Source organism: Leucoraja erinacea, chromosome 23 (genome assembly GCF_028641065.1).
Source record: "Leucoraja erinacea ecotype New England chromosome 23, Leri_hhj_1, whole genome shotgun sequence".
In the NCBI taxonomy this organism is placed as follows: Eukaryota; Metazoa; Chordata; class Chondrichthyes; order Rajiformes; family Rajidae; genus Leucoraja; species Leucoraja erinaceus.
In genome coordinates, this window is record NC_073399.1 from 32,751,803 (window position 1) to 32,778,852 (window position 27,050).

The 27,050-nt window shown below is 46.6% G+C and overlaps 1 protein-coding gene across 4 annotated transcripts in view; it reads right to left on the minus strand.

Moving 5' to 3' along the window:
- Positions 1–2,568: 2,568 nt before the first annotated feature.
- LOC129708458 (uncharacterized) overlaps positions 2,569–27,050 on the minus strand; it is a 31,745-nt gene continuing 7,263 nt past the window's right edge. For 3 of the 4 annotated variants that reach the window (XM_055654251.1, XM_055654249.1, XM_055654250.1), the window contains exons 2-7: positions 17,163–17,244; positions 16,142–16,477; positions 12,846–13,151; positions 6,182–6,322; positions 4,119–4,163; positions 2,569–2,797 (exon numbers count right to left, since the gene is read on the minus strand). In XM_055654251.1, the coding sequence (XP_055510226.1) occupies positions 2,790–2,797; positions 4,119–4,163; positions 6,182–6,322; positions 12,846–13,151; positions 16,142–16,477; positions 17,163–17,226 (900 nt within the window). In that variant the 5' untranslated portion in view covers positions 17,227–17,244 and the 3' untranslated portion in view covers positions 2,569–2,789. The remainder of the gene's footprint in view (positions 2,798–4,118; positions 4,164–6,181; positions 6,323–12,845; positions 13,152–16,141; positions 16,478–17,162; positions 17,245–27,050) is intronic. The other variant, XM_055654252.1, reaches the window with a different exon arrangement.

Below are 27,050 nucleotides of genomic sequence, written 5' to 3' on the forward strand. Positions count from 1 at the left end.
GGTTTAAAAGTGCTAAAGCTGTGTTGCCTTTGGTTTAGAAAGTGCTAAAGCGAGCTGCCCTGCCTAATTAGAGCTGCCTTGCCTTCTATATAATTTAAAGTCTAATCTTGACCACTTCCTGTTTGCGCTCTATATTGATTTTAGAAAAAACCGCTACCACGTACTGCTGTGATTTTTGGCCATCTTACTCAGAGCCACCCTGCGCTCATCAGGTGCTGAGGATTCTTCCCATCGATGAAAAATAAAAGAGTTATTAGTGTTTAAAAAATGTTGAGATTCTCTCTCCTGTCAATCACGCCCTGAAGGTCATGCCCCTTATGGTGGGATGGGGGGGGGGGACTATAAAACCCGGAAGTGTGGGCGTGGCTCAGTCTCTGCAATATGGGGGAGGGAGAGGTCACGACTCGCTGTCTTTAGTGGCCTTGCACCCTCCTTGAAATTATATGAAACTGCACTTGAATTTGGTGCCCTTGCACCCTGTATGAAATGAAATTTCAAGGAATAGCCGTGAGTCAACTGCGAGCCCACCAGCCGTGAGTGAGTGAGCTGCCAGCACAACAGGCTTGAGTGACTGAGCCACCAGCCCAAGAATCCATTTGGCCCACAATGTCCATACTAGCCCTCTGGAAACCAGTCCCTTCAGTGCACAACACCCATACTAGCTCTCCAGAACCCCCCCCCCCCCCCACTGGCCACCAATATTGGAATTGGCGGAGAGGCGGAACATTGCGTTGGGGGACCAGCCCTCCCGTGTGATGCTAGGATGCAACGGGTCCCACTTAGTCTATAACGGGTCCCACTTATCCCTATAATTTGCCTCTAGTGTGAAGGAAGTGGATGGGAAGGTGGAATAACATAGAACTAGTATGAACGGGTGATCAATGGTCAGCATGGACTCAGTGGACTGAAGGGCCTGTTTTCATGTCTTATCTCTAAACCAAACTACAATAAATCTTAGCATGATGCTAAGGAGTGCAAGATAATTCCATTGCTCGCAGTGACTTGAGGCTAGAGGGTATTCTGGACCCATTCTATAGCATTCACAATAGCATTGGGCTATTGTGAGGACACTCATCATAGAGTCACACAGCATGGGAACAGGCCCTTCATCCCAGCTTGTCCATGCTGACCAAAATACCACATCAAAGCTAATCTCATTTGCCCATGTTTGGTCCATATCCTTCCAACCTTCCCTATCCATATACCTGTCCAAGTGTCTTTTAAGAACATGATGATAAATCAGCAGAATTTATGCAAAAAATCTTCACTATAATCTCAGGTTTTATTAGCATGGGATGTACAGTACACATGAATATAAATTTGACAGTGTTTGGAGGGACATTGGACATAACACACCTTGTTTTCAGTTATTATTTTTCCAGGTTGCATGTACAACTACTTGCCCACCTTTCATTCATCACTGTGTTAATCTCCCACTCTAACATGGTCCTAATACACTGTCAGCATAAAACAAGGCAGCATGTAGCTGTACCTGTGACTCTTGTGGTCTATGACTCTTGTAGGCGGCGCGACTCTCGTCAGCAGCGGCCTCTGCAGCCCGTCTGCGTTTTTATTATTTTTTGTCTATGTTTCTATGTAGTTTTTGTTATTTTTTGTTGGGGTGTGTGTGTGTGGGGGGGTGGGGGTGGTGTGGGAGGGAGGGGGTACTTTTAAATCTCTCCCTGCACGGGAGACCCGACCTTTTCTTTGTTGGGTCTCCGTTGTCGTTGGGGCTGCAACGAGGAGCGGCCTCCAACAGGAGAAGACCGGGGACTCTGGTGCCGACGACTCACCTCACCGTCGCAGAGCTGGCCGAGTCCGGAGCGGGTGGAGCGATGGTGGAGCGCTGCTGCTGCTGCGGCCCGACCTCCGGAGATTCTGTGGCTGCAACTGCGGGTCTGGTGGACGGCGGCACCGGGAGCCCGCGGGTCCCTGGAGGGAGACCGCTTTTCAGGGCTCTCGCAACGGCGACTTCTCCCGCCCGAGTTGCGGGGTCGAAGAGCTCCTGGAGCGGGGCCTGACATCACCGCCCCGTGCGGCTTGGAATGGCCGCGGGACTCTGCGAGCGCACGCCGGGGGGCTCTAACATCAAGACCCGGTGTGCGGCCTTGCACCTCCCGGCGTGGCTTTAATGGCCGCGGGACAATCTCCATCGCCAGCCGGGGGCTTTGACTTTGACTCTGACATCGGGGGGGGGGAGAGTGCAGTGGAGAGATAAGTTTATTTGGCCTTCCATCACAGCGATGTGATGGATGTTTATGTAAATTATGTTGTGTCTTGGGTCTATTTGTTTGTAATGAATGGCTGCAGAAACGGCATTTCGTTTGGACCTCAAGGGGTCCAAATGACAATTAAATTGAATCTTGTATCTTTTATCTTGTACACTGTCAGCATAAAACAAGGCAGCATGTAGCTGTACCTGTGACTCTTGTGGTCTATTAAGTTAAGGCTGGGTGTTTGTCAGGCTGATGGGATAAGTCTGAACTTGGATTTAGAATGCAAGAAAGAATGTCATGCTTAGACTTTCAACATTTGTCAATTTCATATTACAATAAAAAACATGTTGAAAATTGTCAAAAAACAAATTTAATGATAATGATATTTTCTTCGTCATCAAAGATTTACAATGTTGCCAAGAAATTTGAGTAATCATATAGCAAAGGCTATCTTTCTTTTATACTTGAGTGACGCCTGATCATAATCTTCTGAATGTCAAGTCTCTTCTTGTTATTTCAGCTCCGTTTATACACCCTTCATTCACTCTTCTTTTCTGAAGGATCAGATCTCAGTCAATTGGCTTGGAAACAAGTAAAATATAATTAGCTGTTTGAATTGTGATTTATCAGTACTTTGAGCTGTGGTGGAAATATCGAGACATGATGATGTTGCTAATTTACCTGAATGATTATGATAATAGGCAAGAGGGTTTTTCATATCCTAATCTAACACTTGTTTCAGGAATTTAACTTGATAAAATAATTTAGTTTGCAGATCATGTAAAGTCTTGTCACTTCAACTCTGTGCCATCTGTCACGAAATAAAGGGCAGCACAGCAGCGCAGCTAGTAGTGCTGTTGGCCCGCAGTGCCAGAGACCCAGTTGCGAACTTAACCTCGAGTGCTGTCTGTGTGGAGTTTGCACATTCTCCGTGTGGGTTGCCTCTGGGTGCTCTGCTTTCCTCCCACATCCCACAGATTGCACTTTGGGAAGTCAAATGCAAGAGGAATGTATACAATAAATGATAGGACTCTTAGGAGCACTGATGTACAAAGGGGTCTTAGGGATAGACACAAAAAGCTGGAGTAACTCAGCGGGTCAGGCAGCATCTCTGGAGAAAAGGAATAGGGGATGTTTCGGGTCGAGACCCTTCTTCAGTCTTCAAGGGATCTTGAGGTGCAAGTTCATAGCTCCTCGAAAGTGACACACAGTAGTCAAGCTGGTAGAGAAGGCATGGTTCCCTTCATCGGTGATGATGTTGACAATTCAGGAAGTCAGGTTGTAACTGCGTAACATATTGGTGACGTTGCATTTGGACTATTGTGAGCAGGTTGTTGTTGCCGTACTGCAGAAAAGGAGAGGGGGTGTTGAAGAGGGTGAAAAATGGGCTTACCTAGATTCTGGATTGATTAGAGAATTTTCTAAATTCTAAAAGGAGAGATTGAACAAACATGATTGTTTTATCTGGAGCATTGAGGTTTGATGGAGGTTGATAGAGGTTTATAGAATAATGAGCGGGTAAATAGTCAGTCTTTTTCCCAGTGTGCAAATGTCAAATACTTGAGGGTATAGCTTTAAGCTGAGAGAGGGATAGTTTAAAGGAGATTGACCAGGCAAGTTTTCTTAACACAGCCGTAAGTGCCTGGAGTACACAACCAGGGAAAGTGTTGGAAGCAACATTTAAGAGGTGTTTAGACAGGATTTGGTCAGGAAGAAAATGGACGGATATATACAATGGCTGATGGAATGAATTTAGATTGGCATCACAGTCTGTGCATACATTGTTGGCCAAAGGGCCTGGTCCCATGCAACACCATTCCATGTGCTACGTTCTAATTAAAGGTAAAGAAGGCGCTCTTATTTGACATTGTAAAACATTTTATTTTAAAAAAATTGACATACCTATTAGATTTGACCGTGATGTTTCAGAAAATCTCCTCATCGATGCTTTAGAGAAAATCACAACATTATTATTCAAGTAAATGTCAGGTTAGCAGTAGGTTAGAGTTGAAAGATTATTTCCTAGATAGCATTGCTTCATAAACATGCACCATGTCACACTCCTGTCTAACACCAAACTCTCGTCTTTTTTTAAACTCTAGATGTGTCTCGAGGTGTTAGGCGAATGGGCCAATGTAAGGCTAATGGAGTTTACTGTGGATAATCATTTACATTGGTACTTAAAACAGGAAGGCATTATTACTCGAGTCAATGATAGACTGGCAAAAGAAAATGTGCTGATGCCTGGTGTCCATGTGCACCAATTGTTGAGATTGAATCCTAGCGAGCCGCAGCCATGTGCCCAAAAACAGGCTGGGGTGGAATGGGAGAACTCGGAAACCACCCGGTGGGGAGGATGGAGAGAAACGGTGGCGGACACTGGATACAGGGCCCCTGTGAGGCACTGCCCATCCCAACAACTGGCCCGACTCACCCGCTGCGAGAGGAGGAGGATAGAAGGAGACGACGGCGGTTGCTGGACCAAGGGCCCAGTAAGAAGAACTGGGGGTCTTATGTTCTGCTCCCTCAAGTTCCGTTGCGGGAAGCGCCCCCCCCCCCCCTCCCAAGAACAAGGGATAAGGCAGCGGTGCAAGGAGAGGGACATCGGATCGCGGGACGACACAGATTGAAACGATGGCTTTAACAAGCTTTTGTGGCCGGCTGCAGCAGGGACTGTAAGATGGCATCAAAATGGCACCTCTTGCATACAACTAGTGCACTGTTCTACATTCTGTGTTAACTGGTAGATGGTGCTTATGTACGTGGATAATCTTGCTGAGTTTTATGCAAAAAATGTATTTCACTGTACCTGGGTACACATGACAACAAAGAAACATTGAACCATTGAAAGCAGCATTCAGTTTAGGTTAGTTTAGTTTAGAGATACAGCATGGAAACAGGTCCTTTGGTGCACCAAGTCCACACCGACCAGCGATCCCCGCTCATTAACACAAGCCTGCACACACTAGGGACAATTTACACATACACCAAGCCAATGAACATACATACCTGTTTGTCTTTGGAGTGTGGGAGGAAACTGACGATCTCGCAGAAAACCCATGCGGTCACGGGGAGAACGTACAAACTCTAGACAGACAGCGCCCGTAGTCAGGATCGAACCCGGGTCTCTGGTGCTGCAAGTACTGTAAGCAGCATCTCTACCCATGCACCACTGGCCAGCCACCCACGTCGTGGCTGCTTCAGCTAGCAAGGCCTCCATTGCAAGAAAGTTTGAGTACAGGAGCAAGGCTGAACTGTGCAACTGCACAAGATCTGGCTGAAATCCAATCTGTTTCATGTGCTATTTTGATCCCATTGATGTGAGCAGGAATGTGTTTGTTATGGAAGGATTGAGTGGTTGTTCACTAGACTGATTCCCGTGATGGAGACATTGATGGGTGGGCAGAGAATAGGTTAGTCAGATCTATATTCACACAAGATTAGAATAAAGAGAAAATAGGTGGCTCAGTGGCACAGCGAGTGGAGCTGCTGCCTCACGGCACCAAAGGCCCGGGTTCAATTCTGACCTCGGGTGCTGTCTGTGTGGAGTTTGCACGTTCTCCATATAACCGTGTGGGTTTCCTCTGGGTGCTCCGGTTTCCTCCCACATCCCAAAGATGTGCAGGATTGTAGTTTAATTGGCCTCTATAAAAAAAATGTCGCATTGTGGCACCCATACATAACGTGCTCCAAAAATAACAAGTTAACTCTCCATTTTATAGCTGGCTGCATATGATATAAATTCAGGAGATAACAGTGACAGGGACCAAGAGAAGTCTGTGTTGGAGAGTGGATGCAAAAGGGGGATAACATAGAACTAATGTGAACAGTCGATCGATGGTCGGCATGGACTAGGTGGGCCGAAGGGCCTGTTTTCATGCTGTATCATTAAACTAAATGATTCTTTGAAAACTGCTATGCAAAAATCAGTTTTTCCCTTTCAATTATCAGAATTAATAGTTTACCTCGAGATGACCGTTTTTTGTAGTAAAACATTGCTGAGAATATCAGAAGCATTAAGAAAACCACGGATAGAATAAGACCAACACCAGTTCTCTCCCTGTCTTTTGATTTCTCCAATGCTGCTGTATTTGAGTACCCAGATCCTGAAATAGAAAATAAATAATTAACGTGTCTCAAAAGGAAGAATATACTTTACTTTAGACTTTAGAGATGCAGCAGGGAAACAGGTCCTTCAGCCCACCTAGTCCGTGCTAACCCCATGCATCTAGCACTCTGGTGCCAGGATAACAGCCTCCTCTTGAACATCAAAAAAACGAAGGAGCTGATCATGGACTTTAGGAGAGCACATCATCCGAGGACGTACACTCCATTGAGGATAAATGGGGATCCTGTGGATAGGGTGAACTGTTTTAAATATCTGGGAGTCCACATCTCCGAGGATATGACATGGGCATCACACGCCTCAGCACTCGTGAGTAAGGCAAGGCAGCGCCTTTACCACCTCAGGCAATTGAGGAAATTCAGAGTGTCTCTGAGGATCCTCCAGTGCTTCTACGCAGCGGCGGTGGAAAGCATCTTGTCCGGGAACATTACCATCTGGTTTGGGAATTGCTCTGCCAAGGACAAGAAGGCTCTGCAGAGAGTAATGCGTTCAGCCGAACGCACTATGGGAACTTCACTCACCCCCCTGCAGGAACTATACAACAGGAGGTGCAACTCCAGAGTAAACAAAATCATGGGAGACCTCTTCCACCCCTGCAACGGACTGTTCCAGCTGCTACGGTCAGGCAAACGCCTCCGTTGCCATGCGGTGAGAACGGAGAGGTTGAGAAGGAGTTTCTTCCCAGAGGCAATTCGCAATTACAGAGACTGTAAACGCCTATCTCACCAGGGACTAACTCTACAGAACGTTTTTCCTTCCATTATTTATTATGTAAAAGAATATGTGTGTTATGATTGTGTTTATAATTTGTTTGGTTGTTTTGTTGTTTGTCTTTTGCACAAAAGTCCGCGAGCATTGCCACTTTCATTTCACTGCACATCTCGTATGTGTATGTGACAAATAAACTCGACTTGACTTGACTTGACTAGCACTATTCTACACACCCAGGACAATTTACAGAAGCACCTGGAGAAAACCCAAACTCCGTACAGACAACTACTGTCGTCAGGATCAAACCTGGGTCTCTGGTGCTGTAAGTCAGAAGCTCTACCACTGAACTGCTCTGATTTCTTCTTGATAAAGTAGATTTTATAATTTATTTATACAAGGCACTTGTGACACAGAATGGACAGGAATCTGAGACCAGGGAATAAGGACAATACTAATGGAGACTCAACTCTGGATGACGGTTAAACCCAATGCGGGGCTCACTGAAATTCCATTGTAATCATAACTAACTTATGAAAATTATGTGTCCAGAAGCCTTGGAAAAAACCATGCCTCACATCAAGCAGCAAAGCTTACAGAGGAGGGGAGTCAGAGAGTGTGGAGGGCCCTTGGAGAGATACCCAGCAGGGGATGCAGAGAACGAAGGGGGACCTGGCTGGGGTGGGGGGTCACCGAGATCAAAGGGGGGGGGGATCCAGCGGAAGAGGGGAGTGGGCTGTTGCCACTTGCGGCTGCAGGCAGTTGATAGGACTGTTCGGCGCAGTTTTGTAACTTAGTCAGTGCCAAAACATGGCAACACTTGTGTACTGCCTCGGTGAAGTCTGCTATATAATTTTACAAGGTTGTTTGCAAAACAAAGCATTTCACTGTATCGAGACATGTGCAACATTAAAGTATCATTGAATCATTGAGTATTCAACACTGTGATTCTTCAGAGATGGAACTCAGTTTATAGCTTGAAGGATTTTCGGTTGACTCACTCTCTGCAATGAGTTTTATTTTATAGTCAAAGTTAACCTATTATTGCCTGATTGCAATTAGAGCAAAAAATGGCCTAAACATTTAACATTTTCATTATGTTTGCAACATTAAAGAACTAGTTCCAATCAAAATCATCGCATCGATAATAATAAAAATAACATATAACTATGCAATGAAGGGTGGAACAGTGACTCAGCTGGTAAAACACTTCCAGTCCGAGCGGCGATGGGTCTTTCAATTAAATCCTAGCGCTTTGGCTCAACTGGAGAGACCTACATCAGGTAACGCCGTAGTGGTAGTTGACTCAATAGTGGGAGGTACGGATAGGAGATTCTGTGGAAACAGGCGAGATTCGAGGTGTTGCCTCCCTGGTGCCAGTGTTCAAGACATCTTGAATTGATTGCTGGGCATCCTCAAAGGCAGGGGTGGAAATCCCAGGGGGGTGGAGGGGCGGGGCAGGGGACACACGTCCCCCGGTTTTGAGAGGTGGGGGACGAACCCCCCCATTTTTTGTAATCCGGATTTTAAAACCCGGTGAAATCTTCGCTTTCCGCGAGACAGTGGGGGTGGGACTGCTGATCGAGGGCGCCGATTGGATGGGAGAGACGTGGGGGCGGGACATGATGATTCAGCGCGATCATTGGAGGAGGGTCCTGTCGGTCACAGGCGGAAGTGGAGGGGGGGGGGGTGGGGGGTGGGACTGAGGATAGAACGTGGTCATTGGAGGAGGGAGACGTGCCAAAACACTCTTGGCAGCCCTGGACACCAACCTGCGCCTCATCCGCAGCCAGGATCGACCCCGGCTCTCCGGCGCTGCAATCGCTGCCGAACTGCCACTGGACCATCTCCAGGGGGTGGCCAGAGACGTCGGGAGTCAGACAGGAGCTGTGCCCCCAGGCCCATAGCCAGCACAGAGAAGCAGCGCTAAATCTAGCTCAACTCTGCCTGTCCTGCCAGGTTAACCTACAGCCCTGCCTGGATTTACGGGAAATATGGCCCAGGTTTACAGCCAGCGCGGAGAAGCAGGACTAGCTCCACGACTCCAGGCTGGTGTCTCGTCAGTCCAGGCAGGGCTGTAGGTTAACCCGGCGAGACAGGCAGAGTTGAGCTGCATTTAGCGCTGGATTGAGCTGAAATAACCGTTCAAAAGGCCCACGGCTGAAGCCTCTGAAGGCTCGCGTGTGAGTGAGTGTGCACATGCGCGCGCGGTCGCCAAGAAGTGGTGTCCCCCCCATATTTTGATAGCGATTTCCGTGCCTGCTCAAGGGGGAAGGGGAGCAGCTGGAAGTGGTTGTGCAAGTTGGCACAAATGACGTTGGGAAGAAGAGGAAGGAGGTTCTGCAACACGAGTTTAATGATTTCGGAAGAAGGCTGAAAAGCAGGACCTCTAGGGTGTTTATCTCTGAATTGCTTCCAGTACCTCATGCTGGTGAGGGCAGAAACAGGGAGATAGGGGATCTGAATGTACAGCTGAGGGGCATATGCAGGGGGCAAGGATTTTGATTTATAGACCACTGGGATCTCTTCTGGGGTAAGGGGGACTTGTACCATAGGGATGGGTTACACCTTAACTGGAGGGGGACCAACATTCTGGCAAGTAGGTTTGTTAGTTCTGCACAGGGTGGGTTAGACATAGAAACATCGAAAATAGGTGCAGGAGTAGGCCATTCGGCCCTTCGAGCCTGCACCGCCATTCAATATGATCATGGCTGATCATCCAACTCTGTATCCCGTACCTGCCTCTCTCCATACCCCCTGATCCCCTTAGCCACAAGGGCCACATCTAACTACCTCTGAAATATAGCCAATGATCTGGCCTCAACTGCCTTCTGTGGCAGAGAATTCCAGAGATTCACCACTCTCTGTGTGAAAAATGGTTTTCTCATCTCGGTCCTAAAAGACTTCCCCCTTATCCTCAAACTGTGACCCCTTGTTCTGGACTTCCCCAACATCGGGAACAATCTTCCTGCATCTAGCCTGTCCAACCCCTTAAGAATTTTGTAAGTTTCTATAAGATCCCCCCTCAATCTTCTAAATTCTAGCGAGTATAAGCCGAGTCTATCCAGTCATTCTTCATACGATAGTCCTGACATCTCAGGAATCAGTCTGGTGAACCTTCTCTGTACTCCCTCTATGGCAAGAATGTATTTCCTCAGATTAGGAGTCAAAAACTGTACGCAATACTCCAGGTGTGGTCTCACCAAGACCCTGTACAACTGGAGTAGAACCTCCCTGCTCCTATACTCAAATCCTTTTGCTATGAATGCTAACATACCATTCGCTTACTTCACTGCCTGCTGCACCTGCATGCCTACTTTCTGAAGAAGGGATTCATCCCGAAACGTCACCTATTTCCTTCGCTCCGTAGATGCTGCTGCACCCGCTGAGTTTCTCCAGCATTTTTGTGTACCTTCTGCCTACTTTCAATGGCTGGTGTACCATGACACCCAGGCCTCGTTGCATCTCCCCTTTTCCTAATCGGCCACCATTCAGATAATAATCTGGGTTTAAACTAAATAGCCGGGGGGGGGGGGGGGGGGGGGGAATCGACAAATTGGAAGTACAAAGATGGAGTTAAAGGGGAAGAGAGTAAAGTTATGAAAGACACCTGAATTAATGGAACGGAAAGTTCAAGAAAGAATAAGAGAGTAAGGTCAAGTGAAATAGGAACTGGTGTGAGAGGGGAGGTGAATACCAAATTTAAAATGTTATATATGAATGTGGGAAGTATAAGAAATAAAGTAGATGAGCTTGGGGCTCAGTTAGGGCTCCAATTACTTTATTATATGATAAATCAGGTCATAAATGAACCATGAGATTAAAGTAAACTGAGATACAATAGGTGCTAAGAGTTCTCTATTACTCAGTCAAGGTGTTGTATCTATAAATCTAGAGATAATAGTTGTAGGAGCTGTTATAAATGGAATGACCAAGCCAAATAAAACACTCAACAATATCGTAATTGCAGATTTCCAGTAATAGGATTTCTGTATGTTTATCTCTGGGACCACTGCCAACTCCATATGTCCATATATACCATTAAAGGCACTAAATAAGTCGGAAAAACAAGGGAATGCAGATGCTGGTTTACAAACAAAAATACAAATTTTACTAAAATGTTGCCTGGGTTTCAGCACCTAAGTTACAGAGAAAGGTTGAACAAGATAGGTCTTTATTCTTTGGAGCACAGAATGTTACAGGGGGACTTGATAGAGGTCTTTAAAATTAAGAGAGGGATAGACAGAGTTGACGTGGATAAGCTTTTTCCATTGAGAGTAGGGACGATTCAAACAAGAGGACATGATTTGATAATTAAGGGACAAAAGTTTAGGGGTAACATGAGGGGGAACTTCTTTACTCAGAGAGTGGTAGCTGTGTAGAATGAGCTTCCAGTGGAAGTGGTGGAGGCAGGTTTGATTTTATCATTTAAAAATAAATTGGATAGGTATATGGACGGGAAAGGAATGGAGGGTTATGGTCTGAGTGCAGGTAGATGGGTCTAGGTGAGAGTAAGTGTTCGGCCCGGACTAGAAGGGCCGAGATGGCCTGTTTCCATGCTGTAATTGTTATATGGTTATATGGTTGTAAAGTGCCGGAGTTGAGGGCCTGTTCCTCTTTCAAGACCTAATTCACAACCTTTTTTACTCGTGGACATTTTTCATCACGCTAGAAAAAACGCCCCCGACCTACTTGATGCCACGAGTACCTACAACTAGCATCACAGCCTGCTACGACTTACCTCCAACCTCCTCTGACCTTGTGAGGGCTATGCTGCGAGTATGATTCAAAGGCAAAGTCGGCAGAGGTCGTGAATTAGGTGTGAAATTGGGAAAGGCCCTTATCACAGACAGCATCTCTGGAAGACATGGATAGGTGACGTTTCAGGTCAGGACTCTTCTTAAGACTGCAGGAGGGAGGGGGAAAAGACGGAAAAGAGGTGGGGGCATGACAAATCCTGGTGAATGATAGGTAGATACAGGATAAAGGGGGGTTGGTGTTGCAGATTGGAGGGCACTGAGCCAGAAATGCCAAATATCGTACAGTTCCTTCACATTTATCTACCTTTCATTTGAAATGACTCTGGATAGCTTACAGCTCCTTGCTCTCATCAAATAGCAGAAAACTGATGAAGTTTGTGTATCAATAATAAGACTTCTCTACTTGTCATTCACAAAGGCCACTTGTTGCACAATTTATCAATATCTGATATTTCTCCATCAAAACCTTCTATTTTCTCAATTCTCACAGCATTTAATATGTAAACTGAATCTTCATGAGAGGAATAGATCGGGTAGATGCACAGAGTCTTTTGCCCAGAGTACGGGAATCAAGGACCAGAGGACATAGGTTCAAGGTGAAGGGAAAAGATTTAATAGGAATCGGAGGGGTGACTTTTTCACACAAAGGATCTTGGGTGCACGGAACAAGCTGCCAGAGGAGGTAGTTGAGGCTGGGACTATGCCATAATTTAAGAAACAATAAGACAGGTATATGAATAGGACAGGTTTGGAGAAATATGGATCAAACGCTGGCAAGTGGGACTAGTGTAGCTGGGACACTGTTGGCCGGTGTGGGCGAGTTAGGCTGAAGGGCCTGCTTCCACACTGTATCACTCTATGGCTACTAAGGGTCTCGACCCGAAACGTCACCCATTCCTTCTCTTGACAGATGCTGCCTGGCCCGCTGAGTTACTCCAGCATGTTGTGTCTATTTTCCGTTTAAACCAGCATCTGCAGTTCTCCCCTAAACATGATCTCACTTACGCATCCACTCCCTGGTGCAATATTACTCACCTTCAACGATCAAAGTGATGAGCGCAAAGTCATATCCATGATCTTTACGCACAGTATACCGATACGTTCCGTTATCTGACAGTTCCGTTTTATGGATAATCAGTGACAGATCATATGGGTCTTGATGGCGTAATTGGATTCGATCCTGACCTCCAAGAACATTCAATGTTTCATCACGGGTTGGATCTTGATGCAGTTTTATTAATGTGATGTTAGTTGGACCTGTTGTATCTGTTTTGCACGGTAGGGTGGTATCCTCATGCAGTTTTCCTGTCACAGATTCGTTACAAACCAAAGTCACAGATGCTGAAAATCATAGAAAGAAGAGGGACAGGCCTTTTAGAACGCCGCGGTGCATCAGTAGAGCTGCTGCCTCACAGCGGCAAAGACCCGGGTTCGATCCTGACCTTGGGTGCTATCTGTGTGGAGTTTGCATGCTCACCCTGTGACCATGTGGGTTTTCTCTGGTTCCCTCCTGTATTCCAAAGACGTGCGGGTTTGTAGGTTTATTGGCCTCTGAAAGTTGCCCAAAGTGTGCAGGGTGCAAAGGGGGATAACATAGAACTAATGTGGGGGTGATAATGGTTGGCATGGGCTCGGTGGGCTGATGGGCCTGATTCCATACTATCACTCTATGATTAAGGGTCTCAACCAGAAATGTCACCCATTCCTTCTCTCCAGAGATGCTGCCTGGCCCACTGAGTTACTCCAGCACTTTGTGTTTATTTTCTGTTTAAACCAGCATCTGCAGTTCCTCCCCACACATTATCTCACTTGCTCATCCACTCCCTGCACACTAGGGGGAGGTTTACTTTTATAGAGACCAAATAATTCCCACAACCCACAAAACTTTGGGATGTGGGAGGAAACCAGAGCACCCGGAGGAAACCCACGCGGTCATAGGGAGAACGTGCAAACTCCACACAGACAGCACCCGAGGTCAGGATCAAACCCGGGTTTCTGGCGCTGGAGGCAGCTGCCCAACCACAGCTGTGCCACTGTGCCGCCCACTAAAGAAATATAGAGTTTAAAAAAAAAGCCGTGGTAATACTCTCTGAACGTAATCCTCAACATTCCATAAATTTACCAAACTCACACCTGTGCTTTGGAAGCGGAAAGCTGCAATTTATTAACAATTAACTGTAACCAGTACAGGTGCACAACCTTTTATCCGAAGATCCAAATAACGAAAGCCTCCGAATAGCGGACATTTTTTCGGTCCTTGAAGAAAGGTCCTTGAAAACGTTCACCGAGGGCGGCCCGCAGAGGTGACAGCGGAACCTCTGGTCGGTCCTCGAAGAAAAGGGAACTAAATCCCCATTCATAAAAGAGAAGGTGAGGGTATATTGCGCAGGAGGGTTAATAATTGACAATATGCTGCTACCTGCCCGCTGCGTTAAAAAGTTCCCACGGTAGACACGATACACAGTGTATCGTGAGTCTTGCGTGGGAACTTTTTAACTCAGCGTGCAGGCAGCAGTAGATTGTCGCTCCCTTCAGTTTCACCCCACCTACACCCCTCTGCTTCCCGGCCATGTGTGTGACCCCTTCCCCCCCCTCTCCAGCTCCCCGCTCAATGCACCGGCGCGGGGGCTTTGTACTGTCTTCACGTCGCGATGCTAGCAGCACAGTGCAGTCACCGGAGACGTCAGGACCAACGGAACACCGACCCCCAGGCCCACTGCAAGCACGGAGATCCCAGATCAGCAACTCCAGCCCAGCCCCGTTCCAACTCCAGAGGAACACGCTCCCTGTATGGGCAGAAGCTGATGGTGTGCAAGGGCTCCGTCTTGTTCTTGGGGTCGCGCAGCTCGGGCTGTGGGCGAACTGCCACTTGTCGCCATAGCGGCCCACTGGGGAGCGGATTCCTCTGGAGTTGGAGGGGGAGGGGGGTATTGTGCTGTTTGATCGCCCCCTACTATCCCAGGGACAGTGAGACAGGACGTTCACCGAGGGCGGCCCGCAGAGGTGACAGTGGAACCTCCGGTCGGTCCTCGAAGAAAGGGGAACTAAATCCCCATCCATAAATGAGAAGGTGAGGGTATATTGCGCGGGAGGGTTAATAATTGACAATATGCTGCTGTCTGCCCGCTGAGTTAAAAAGTTCCCACGGTAGACTCACGATACACAGTGTATCGTGAGTCTTGTGTGGGAACTTTTTAACTCAGCGTGCAGGCAGCAGCAGATTGTCGCTCCCTTCAGTTTCACCCCACCTACACCCCTCTGCTCCCCGGCCATGTGTGTGACCCCTTCCCTCCCCTCTCCAGCTCCCCGCTCATTGCACCAGCGCGGGGGCTTTGTACTGTCTTCATGTCGGCGATGGCAGCAGGCCAGTGCAGTCACTGGAGACGTCAGGACCAATTGGACGTCGACCACCAGGCCCACCGCAAGCACGGAGAACCCAGAGACCCACAGCCAACAGCAGCCCAGCCCAGCCCCGCTCCAACTACAGAGGAACCTGGGTTGCGGATGACGGGGCGCAGCTTGGGGCGTCGTAGGGGCCCATCGGGGAGCGGGTTCCTGTTGGTCCTGACGTCTCCGGCCACCTGCTATCCTCCGGGAACTGTACCGCCCTTGCAGGAGAGTGGGGTTGTTTGCAGTTGCAGAGGGAGGGGGCAAGGGCGGTACAGTTCCCTGTCTCAGCTCCAGTCCAGGGGGGTGGCCGGAGACGTCAGGACCAACGGGACAGCGACCCCCAGGCCCACTGCAAGCACGGAGACCCACAGCCAGCAGCAACTCCAGCCCAGCCCCGCTCCAACTCCAGAGGAACACGTAGGGGCAGAAGCGGATGGTGTGCAAGGTGTTCTTGGGGTGGCGCAGCTCGGGCTGTGGGCAAACTGCCACTTGTCGCCGTAGCGGCCCATCGGGGAGCGGATTCCTCTGGAGTTGGAGGGGGAGGGGGGTATTGTGCTGTTTGATCGCCCCCTGCTATCCCAGGGACAGGGAGACACAGCGGCTTTTTAGACTGGTGGGCAATCACTTCCAAAGTTCTGCCCACACAGTCAGTACACCTCTCCTACACTGCATTTCATACTGCAAGAAAAAACGACATTGAAGACTCAAACTCGCGACCGAGTAACTGCCGGGATCAAGGCGCAAACTCGCGACCTTGCGGATATGAGCCGAGCACTCTACCACTGAGCCAGCCATTAAAATCTACGCTAAAAAATTTCCATTCCGAAGACCGACAAATTCTGAATTACGAAAAGTGTCTGGTCCCAAGGCTTTCGGATAAAAGGTTGTGCACCTGTATTTAAAAAGTGAAAGAAAGGAAGAGAAAGTACAATATTACTCACCTTCAACGATCAAAGTGATGAGAGCAGATGCATGTCCATGTGTTGCATACAAGGCATACTGATACGTCCCGTTATCTGACAGCTCCGTTTTATGGATTATCAGTGACAGATCATGTTGACAACGTAATTCATCTTGACAACGTAATTGGATTCGATCCTGACCTCTACGAACATTTTCACTTGAGGTGGAGATCAATTTTTTATTACGGGTTTGATTTTGATGCAGTTTTATAAATCTGATGTCAACTGGGTCTGTTGTATCTGTTTTGCACGGTAAGATGGTATCCTCATGCAGTATTCCTGTCACTGATGCGTTACAATCCAAAGTCACAAATGCTGAAAATCATAGAAAGAAGAGGAACAGGCCTTTTAGAACAGAGTGGTGCAACCCTGGAGCTGCTGCCTCACAGCGGCAACGACCCGGGCGCTATCTGTGTGGAGTTTGCAGGTTTTCCCTGTGATCCTGTGGGTTTTCTCCGGTTTCCTCCTATATTCCAAAGACGTGCGGGTTTGTAGGTTAATTGGCCTAAGTAGGCAGGGTGCAAAAGTGGGATAACATGGAAGTGTACGGGTGATCATGGTTGGCATGGGCTCGGTGGGCCGAAGGGCCTGTTTCCATGCTGTATCTCTGAACTTAAAACTAAACACAACATCTGTGCCAAACATGTTGTCAACATAAACTGATCTCATCTGCCTGCACGTGACAACATGCCTCCATTACCTGAATATCCATAAGCTTCCATCAACTTCTAGTAGAGTTTAGAGATATGGCCTTTCAGCTCACCAAATCTGCACAAACCACCAATCACTTGTTCATACTAGTTCTATGTTGTCCCACTTTCCCTACAAGTCACGGGCAATTTACAGAGGCTAGTTAACCTGTAAATCCATCTTTTGAGATGTGGGAGGAAACCAGAGCACCAGGGGAAACCCACGCGGTCACAAGTTGAACGTGCAAACACCACACAGACAGTAACTGAGAGCAGCATCAAACCCGGGCCTCTGGGTTTTAGGTACTTACTTTCTGCAGAGGGTACGCATAAGTGTAGAATGAAATAAAGATAAAATGTGAGGCATAAATCCATTTCCAGAATTCAGTTCACCTGCCGATATAAAGATAATACGAAAAAAGTTACAATCTTTCAGATCTCATAAAATCAATTCCACTTTTCTTGTGCTCCCTAAGCTTGGAAGGTAGGACATTTACTGACATTTTGGTTGTTGAAAATAATGGAATTAAATGTTCCAGTGAAAATGTATTGAATAAATCACGTGTAATGTTTAAAGGGAATTGATCATCCCTTTGGAAAACTTTAGTGCCCCTCTCTCGTGGCTTTCCATTTGCCGATGCCTCTATGAGATGTTTCACTAGCAGCTTGGGTTCAGGGTTTAAGTTTATTATTGTCACGTGTATAATGAAAGGCTTTTCTTTGCGTGCTACCCAATCCAGTCAAATAATACTGCACACAAATGCAATCAAACCAAACACAAGTACAAAAGGTAGAATGAAGCTAAAGGTACCAGAGTGCAGAATATAGTTCTCAGGATTGTATCGTCTGGAAATAGTGATAGATTTACAGGTGGTATATTTAGACTTTAGATTTACAGTGTGGCGACCCTTTGACCCATCGCGTCTGCGTTGACCAGCGACCTCCCTGGACCCTCGCACTATCCTACACACTAGGAACAATTTACAATTCACAGAAGCCAATTAACCTAGAAACCTTTGGATTGTGGGAGAAAACCGGAGCACCCGGAGAAAACCCATATGGTCACAGGGAGAATGTACAAACTCGGTACAGACAGCACCCGTAGTCAGGATCGAACCCGGACCTTTTGTGCTGTAAGGCAGCAACTCTACCGCTGTGCCGCTGTACGGCACTATGTTGCCCCAGATGATAAGAGATCCTCCTGTGGGACCAGCATGTAAAGAGTCGCCATGCTCCGACATTATCTTGGCCTGATCATCTTGGCTTGGCAGGGGTGATGGAAAAACACTTTGTTCAAGCAGTAGTGTGTGTGTGAGAAAGGCATGGTTGTGTTTTTCAGCACCTTAACCTGAGCCGTAACAGTCTGGGCTTGTTGGCTGCGGGCACTTTTGTAGCCAAGAACTACCCTTAACTATTTACAGTTCAGAATGCAGCAGCCACTACATGCTAATGGAACCAGGTACAAAACAATTTAACTATCGTAAGCACGAGGGACAATTTACAATGTTTGTCGAAGCCATTTAACCTATAAATCTATGCGTCTTTGGAATGCGAGAGGAAACCGGAGCACCTGGGTAAAACCATGTGGTCACAGTGAGAACGTACAAACTTCGAACAGACAGCACCCGTAGTCAGGATCAAATCCGGGACTCTGGCGCTGTAAAGCAGCAACTCTACTGCTGTGCCACCGTGACACCGCAATAATACGGGGAGTTCTTACAAGGAAATAGAGGTCTTGAAATATCTCCTGCAAGTACAATTAAGAAGAATCCTAAATCATTCTATAAGTTATTAGGAACAAGAAGGTAGCCATGGAAAGAGGGGAGGGAAATGTCTCCTTCACAATCATACACATGAGGGAGCCACACGATGCATGGTGGCGGAGCGGTAGAGTTGCTACCTTATAGCGCTTGAAACTCCGGAGACCCGGGTTCGATCCCGGCTACGGGTGCTGTGTGTACGGAGTTTGTACGTTTTCCCCGTGACAGCGTGGGGTTTCTCCTAGATCTTCGGTTTCCTCCCACACTCCAAAGACGTACAAGTATGTAGGTAAATTGGCTTGGTATAAGTGTAAATTGTCCCTAGCGTGTGTCTAATAGTGCTAACATGTAGGTGCTGGTCGGTGTGGACTTGGTGGGCCGTAAGGCCTGTTTCCGCGCTGTATCTCTAAACTAAACTAAACTAAAGAATAGGAGGGGGGATCGATATGCGCAACCAAGAGGTGTAGAAATACTATAAATGTATACTTCCCATCTGTATTCACCAAGGTGAAGTGTGTGCAGTATAAGGAGTTCGGGTTTGAACATGCAGGCATTGAGATGGTGTTATTAGATTGTCTTGGAATGTTTAAAGGTGAATAAATGCCCAGAGCCACACAGGATCTACGTCAGAATGACGTGGGGAAACAAAGTCAAGTACAGTTCAGTTGAGTTTAGTTCACAAATACTGTGAGAATCAGGGCAATGGAACTCTCGCCTGTAGCAGGAGCACAGGCACAGACTCAGCCAACATGCAAAAACATAAGCTATATGTAACATACATAAATTACACATACATTCTGCAAGGCAGCAAAAAATAAATAAGACTACAGAAAAAGACAATACATAGTGCAAAACACAAGTAGAAAAATAATCATTGTAGTGCAAGAGGTGGTCCTTAGGTTCTGTTGTCGAAGTAGGATTAGGGTTGTATGCGCGGAAACATGCCCATACTCATCTACGGGTGCTATCTGTACAGAGTTTGTACATGCCCAACTTGCCAACACTGACCAATAGGTCCCACCTACAGTAGTCCTACCTGCCTGCGTTTGGTCTATATCCCTCTAAACCTATCCTATCCTTGCAACTATCTAATTGTTTCTTAAATGTTATGATAGTACCCGCCTCAATTACCTGGTAGCTCGTTCCATGCACGCACCACACGTTGTGTAAAATAGTTACCCCTCATGTTCCTATGAAATCTTTCCCCCCCTCACCTTAAACCTATGTCCTCTGGTTCTTGATTCCCATTTTGTGGGCAAGAAACTGTATGTCCACCCGATCTATTCCTCTCACATCCTCCTGCGCTCCAAGGAATAGAGTCCTAGCCTGATCAACCGCTCCCTAGAGCTCAAGCCCTTGAGTCCTTGGCCTTGGAAATATTGTAAATTGTCCCTAATGTGTATGATAGTGTTTGTGTAGGGGATGGTCGCTGGTTGGAGCAGACTTGTTAGGCCTGAGGACCTGTTTCTGTGCTATATCTCTAAAGTATTGCGTTGAATTGATTGTTGAGATTTTTGCAATCATATTATCCCCAGGTGAAGACTAGATGATAGCTAATGTTGTTCCTTTCTTTCAGAAGGACAGTGTAAGCCCGGTAACTTCAGACAGGTAAGCCTCAGGTCAGTGGAGAAACAAGGAAATGCAGGTGTTGGTTTATTTTAAAAAAAAGACAAAGATACGAAGTGAGGATCAGCCTGCTGGATGTGCTGCAAACCATTTTAACTCCCCTTCCCGTTCCTGTACAGACTTTTCTGTCCTGGACCTCCTCCATTACCAGAGTGAGGCCATAAGCAAACTGGAGGAACAGCACCTCATATTCCACTTGGGTACCTTACAACCTAACTGTATGAACATTGAATTCTCAATTTTTAGGTAACAAACTTACAAAGACCACCATCCCTCTCTTCCCTGTGCCCCAATGGTCTAATTTAAGAAGGGTCTCAATCTGAAACGTCACCCATTCCTTCTCTCCAGAAATGCTGCTTGTCCCGCTGAGTTACTCCAGCTTTTTGTGCCTATCGTCATTCCACTTTCTTCCACCCACCTATATTCCTTCCCCTGGCTCCACAAGTTGCACCTCTTCCATCCTTATCTCATATCTTTAGTCTTTTCATCTATGGACTGTCCAACCAGCTGCCTATCAACTCCACCCCTCATTTGTATCCACCTATCATTCACCATGCTTTGTCCAGCCCCACCTCTCTTCCAGTTTTCGTCCCATCCCATTTGGCAGCACTGGGCTGGGCTACTCGCTGGAGTTTAGAAGGTTGAGGGGGGGACCTCATTGAAACTTACAGAATAATGAAAGGCACAGATAGAGTGGATGCGGAAAGGATGTTTCCGCTGGTGGGTGTGTCTAGGACCAGAGGTCAGACTCAGAATTAAAGGGCGCTCTTTTAGAAAGGAGGGGAGGAGGAATTTATTTAGTCAGAGAGTAGTTCATCTGTGGAAGTCTTTGCCACAGAGGGCAGTGGAGGCAGTCAGTGAATATTTTTACGGCAGAGATAGACAAATTCTTGATTAGAACAGGTGTCAAGTGTTATGGGGAGACGGCAGGAAAATGGGATTATGAGGCAGAGATCAGCTATGATTGAATGGCGGAGTAGACTCGATGGGACGAATGGCCTAATTCTACTACTATTATTTATGAATTTATTAACGCCCCACCTCCTCCCCTCCACCACAGTCAATCTGAAGAAGAGTCTCGACCCAAGACATCGCCGACCCACGTTCTCCACAGATGCTGCCTGACCCGCTGAGTTACTCTAGCACTTAGTCGCCTTTTTGAGCCTTAGGTCAGTGGTTGGGCAATTCCTAAGGAACGTGATTTATGTATCTTTCAAATGGCAGAGATTTGAATAGGTGACATTTAGCCTGGCTCTGTGTAGGGGAAATCCTGTCCCACAAATTTGTTTGTGTTTATTGAGAGAACCCCAGGGGCGCCACATGTTTGTCAGCCTTGCCAACAGTCTATCTGTTTTGTCGTCTCTTTTTGTGTTATTATTAGTGTGTTTTAAAGTTTGTGTAAATGTTCCCCAGTTTGTTTTATGCGGGGGAGGGGTAGGGGGTCGAGGGAATTTTTTTTCCAGTCTCTTACTTTGCCGGAAATGCGATTGTTTCATGGGTCGTATCTCCGGTTGTTCTGCGGCCTAACATCATGGGGCTGGAGACCTCGCACGAGACTGACTTTGGGCCCCACTGCGGGGACTTTGCCTGGGACTTTAACATCAAGGGCTCGCAGTCTCGGGAGAGACCGAGTCGGGAGCTCCAAGGACACGGAAGGTTCGACAGCATTGACCTGGGGTCCGGTGGAGCTGAGATCCCCCGATGCAGGAGCTTGATCGCCCCAACGAGGAAGTCCCGCCGCCGGCTACAAGACTAAGATCGTTCCGTCAACGGAGGCCTCGAGGCCCCCGACCGTGGGAGAGCAAAGGGAAGAAATGCAACTTTCTTTTGCCTTCCATCACAGTGAGGAATGTGGATGAGTCGCTGTGATGGATGTTTATGTTTAGATGTATTTTGTGTGTTCTGTTGCTTTTTATTTGTATGAATTACTTGGCAAATGACATTCCTCGTATGTTGCAAGACATACTTGGCAAATAAAGTATTATTGGATTGCATTGAGAAAACAAAAGAGACTTTGTTGTCTTATGGACTTTGGCACGGCATTTGGCAAGCCTGCGTGTTAAGGAACTTAGGAGCCATAATAGGCTTGTTGAAAGGAGGCAGAGTGTTGTGGTAGAAGGATGGGTTTTTTTCTGATTGTAAGTCTGTCACCATTAGTTTATCAGTGGGATGGGTGCTGTAACCTTTGTGTTTTATTCTGGTAACTAGGGCATGAATGTAAGAGATTAGTAAATCTGCAAGTTACATTAAAATTATTGGTGTTGCGGATTGCAGGGCAGGATTGTTAGGCTATAGTAAGACATAGATCAGATGACAAGTTGGGCAGAGCATTGGCGGATGGAATTTAATCCTGCCAAATCCTGAGGGCGGCACGGTGGCGCAGCGGCACAGTCGCTGCCTTACAGAGCTTGCAGCGCCAGAGATACCGGCTCGATCCCGACTACGGGCTCTGTCTGCACAGAGTTGGTACGTTCTCACCGTGACTGCCTGGGTGTTCTCCGAGATCTTCAGTGTCCTCCCACACTCCAAAGACGTACAGGTTTGTAGGTTAATTGGCTTGGTATAAGTGTAAATTGTCCCTTGTGTGTGTAGGATAGTGTTGATGTGCGAGGATCGCTGGGCGGCACGGACTCGGAAGGCCGAAGGGCCTGTTTCCGCACTGTATCTGTATCTCTAAACTAAAGCGGCAGTTGATGCATACTGGGAGCTCAATTGTAGATAGGACATATATAGTCAATGGCAGCACTAAGGAATATTGATGAACAGATAAACCTCTTTGTCCAAGTCCATTATTCCATCGGAGGAATTGATTGGGGAGATGCACAAATTCTTGCCCAGAGTAGCGGAAATCTAGAACCAGAGACCATTGGTTTGTGAGGGAGGAAAGATTTAATAGGAACTTGAGATGTAACTTTTTCACACAAAGGTGGGTGTATGGAACGAGCTGCTGGTAGAGGTAGCTGAGGCAGGTACTGTTGCAACGTCCAAGAAGCAATTAGACAGGTACATGGGCAGGACAAGTTGAGAGGGATATAGGCCAAACGCAGGCAAGTGAGACTAATGTGGATGGGATATGTTGGCCGGTGTGGACATGGTGTTATCTATAATGCGCTGTCAGAGAAGGTGGTAAATTCAGATACCAATTACTACGTTAAGCACAGACAGATTGTTCAGAGCCAAGCTTAGAAGGATACAGGCAAATGGAATTGGTTTAGTTGGACTAAAATGTTGGCATGGACATGGTGGGGCCGAAGACCCCTTACTGTGCTGTACAGGTTTGTGAATCAATAACAATAGAGTTTATGAATGATGTTTAAGAAGGAACTGCAGATGCTGGAAAATCGAAGGTACACAAAAATGCTGGAGAAACTCAGCGGGTGCAGCAGCATCTATGGAGAGTCTGAAGAAGGGTTTTGGCCCGAAACGTTGCATATTCCCTTCGCTCCATAGATGCTGCTGCACCCGCTGAGTTTCTCCAGCATTTTTGTGTACCTACAATAGAGTTTATGATTTGATTAACTTGCCTGCCTCGGCAATGCCACCAGCATAATCAAGGTCGAGTCTTACCTCAGTGATTCCCTCTTTTCCCCACTCCCATAAGGCAAAAAGTACAGAAGTGTAAAAACGCACACCTTCAGATTCTTCTCAGCTGTTATCAGGCAACTGAACCATCCTACCACAATCAGAGAGCAGTCCTGAGCTACTGTCCACCTCATTGAAGATCCTCAGACCATCTTTATTCGGACTCTACTGGACTTTATCTTGCACCAAACATCATTTCTTTTATCCTGTATCTGTACACTGTAGAGGGCTTGATTGTAATCATGTACATAAAGCCTTTCCGCTGACTGGTTAACATGCAACAAAAAGCTTTTCGCTCTACCTCATCAGTACACGTGACAATAAACTAAACTAAACAATAATAATATCTTACAGTTATACAAATGAGTGGTCAGAGCCTACAGAGTTTTGCATACATCATGGTAAGCAAATATTGCCTTTTGAAGGCCATGCTGATTTACTGGAATAGACTGGATGCCCTGGATTGCAATTCCTTAAGCATTGATAATTAGGAAACAATCCCATGGAAGTGGGCGAGATCAGGCATGGAAGTGATAGCATTGTTGGAAACACATTTATCTGGATGGGAATGTTTAACTTAGTTTAGTTTAGTTTATTGTCATGTGTGGAATGAAAAGCTTTTGCTGTGTGCTATCCAGCCAGCTGAAAGACAATATATGACTACATTTGAGCTATTTACAGTGTATAGATACATGATAAGGGAATAATGTTCAGTGCAAGGTAAAGCCAGTAAAGTCCGATTAAAGATAGTCTGAGGGTCACCAATGGGGTAGGTATTAGAAACATAGAAACATAGAAACTAGGTGCAGGAGTAGGCCATTCAGCCCTTCGAGCCTGCACCGCCATTCAATATGATCATGGCTGATCATCCAACTCAGTATCCTGTACCTGCCTTCACTCCATACCCCCTGATCCCTTTAGCCACAAGGGCCACATCTAACTCCCTCTTAAATATAGCCAATGAACTGGCCTCAACCACCTTCTGCGGCAGAGAATTCCAGAGATTCACCACTCTCTGTGTGAAAAAAAGTTTTCCTCATCTCGGTCCTAAACGATTTCCCCCTTATCCTTAAACTGTGACCCCTTGTTCTGGACTTCCCCAACATCGGGAACAATCTTCCTGCATCTAGCCTGTACAACCCCTTAAGAATTTTGTAAGTTTCTATAAGATCCCCCCTCAATCTTCTAAATTCTAGCGAGTACAAACCGAGTCTATCCAGTCGTTCTTCATATGAAAGTCCTGCCATCCCAGGAATCAGTCTGGTGAACCTTCTCTGTACTCCCTCTATGGCAAGAATGTCTTTCCTCAGATTAGGAGACCAAAACTGTACGCAATACTCCAGGTGTGGTCTCACTAAGACCCTGTACAACTGCAGTAGAACCTCCCTGCTCCTATACTCAAATATTAATTCAAGACTGCTCTCTAATTGTGATAGGACGATTCAGTTGCATGATAACAGTTGGGTAGAAACAGTCTCTGAATCTGGAGGTGTGCGATTTCACACTTCTATACATTTGCCCAAAGGGAGTGGGGGAAGCGGCCAGGGTCCGACTCGTTCTTGATTATGTCGCTGGCCTTGCCGAGGCAGCACGAGGGAGAAACAAGGTCAATGGATGGGAGGTTGGTTCTTGTTTAAAACAAGAAGCCATGACTTAAAAGCATTTCTCGTCCAAGCAAAGAGGAAATCTAGAATTCTTTAATCAGAGTACTTCTGAAGATTTCAAATTTAACCATTTGAAATTTGAGATGAATGGATTTTATTAGGAATCGGTATCAAGGGTTATGGAACCAAAGTAAGTGGATGGGGTTAAGAAATGATTCAGCCATGAGGTTAAATATAATGGCAGGTTATGGAGGTCATGCTGGAACTGTTTAAAACAGTAATTATGTTACAAATAGGAACCCCACGGGCAGGTTTTTCCATACACAGAGCGGTGGGTATATGGAACGAGTTTGAGTAACATTTAAAATGCCCTTGGACAGGTATTTGGATAGGAAAGGTTTAGATGGATATGGGCTAAATGTGGGCAAATGGTATTAGTTTAGATGGTGCAATTTGGTCAGTATGGATAAGTTGGGATTAAGGGCTCAATTTTGCGTTAAATGACTATCACCATAACTGAGAGCCACGGTATAGTTCTGGAAACTAAAAAAAGGGAAAATGACAAGTCCAGTAACAAGCAAGAGTAGGAATTTAAGCAGAGCATTTCGTTATTTTCAATGTCTGCCTATGTCACCACTTTCAGGGATCCATGCATTTACATTCCAGGGTCCTGCCTTAAGTCTTCCCTGGTTTAACCTGCCAGTCCAAATCATTGCACTTGGGATAAAATTCAATTCTATCTGCCGTTCCTTGGGCTCAGTTTCCAAGTTGATCTACATTCTGTTGTAATGTTAGATAACCCTTCTCACAGTCCATTATACCACCGATGTGTCACAACATGCTCCAGTGCTCAATATTAAAGAGAACATTAAACTACTCAGTGAAGTAAGGTGGGATCCCAAGCTCCAATACTTTCTTCCTGTGTCAAACATAAGAAATATGCAGAAACACAAAGGAACTGCAGATGCTGGAATTTTGGGCAAAACACAGGGTGCTGGAGGAGCTCAGTGGGTCAGGCAGCATTTGTGGAGGGAAGGGATAGGCGACGCTTCGGGTCGAGACCCTTCTTTTAAAGAAAGATCTTGACTCGAATCATCGCTGGAGTTTGTACGTTTTCCCTGTGACCGTGTGGGTTTCCTCCGGGTGCTCCGGTTTCCCCCACATTCCAAAGACATGATGATTTGTACGTTAATAGACCTCTGTAAATTGCCACTAGTGTGTAGGCACTGGATGCAGAAGTGGGATAACATGGGAAGTGGGTAGAGGTGGTGCGTTCGGCACAGATTTGGTGGCCGGAGTGCAGGTTTCTACGCTTCATCTTTCAAATCAATTCTATTCAATGTTCGAGGGGCATTTGGCCTATTTTACATGATCCATCATTCAATACGATTTGTGGCTGATCTATGCGACACATTGGCGCAGTGGTAGAGATGCTGCCTTACAGCACCAGAGACCCAAGTGCAATCCTGACTACGGGTGCTGTCAGCTCAGAGGTTGTACTCTCTCCCCGTGACCGTGTGGGTTTTCTCCAGGTGCTCTGGCTTCCCCCCATGTTCCGAAAACATCCAGGTTTGTAGGTTCATTGGCTTTGGTAAAATTGTAAATTGTGTGTAGGATAGTATTAGTG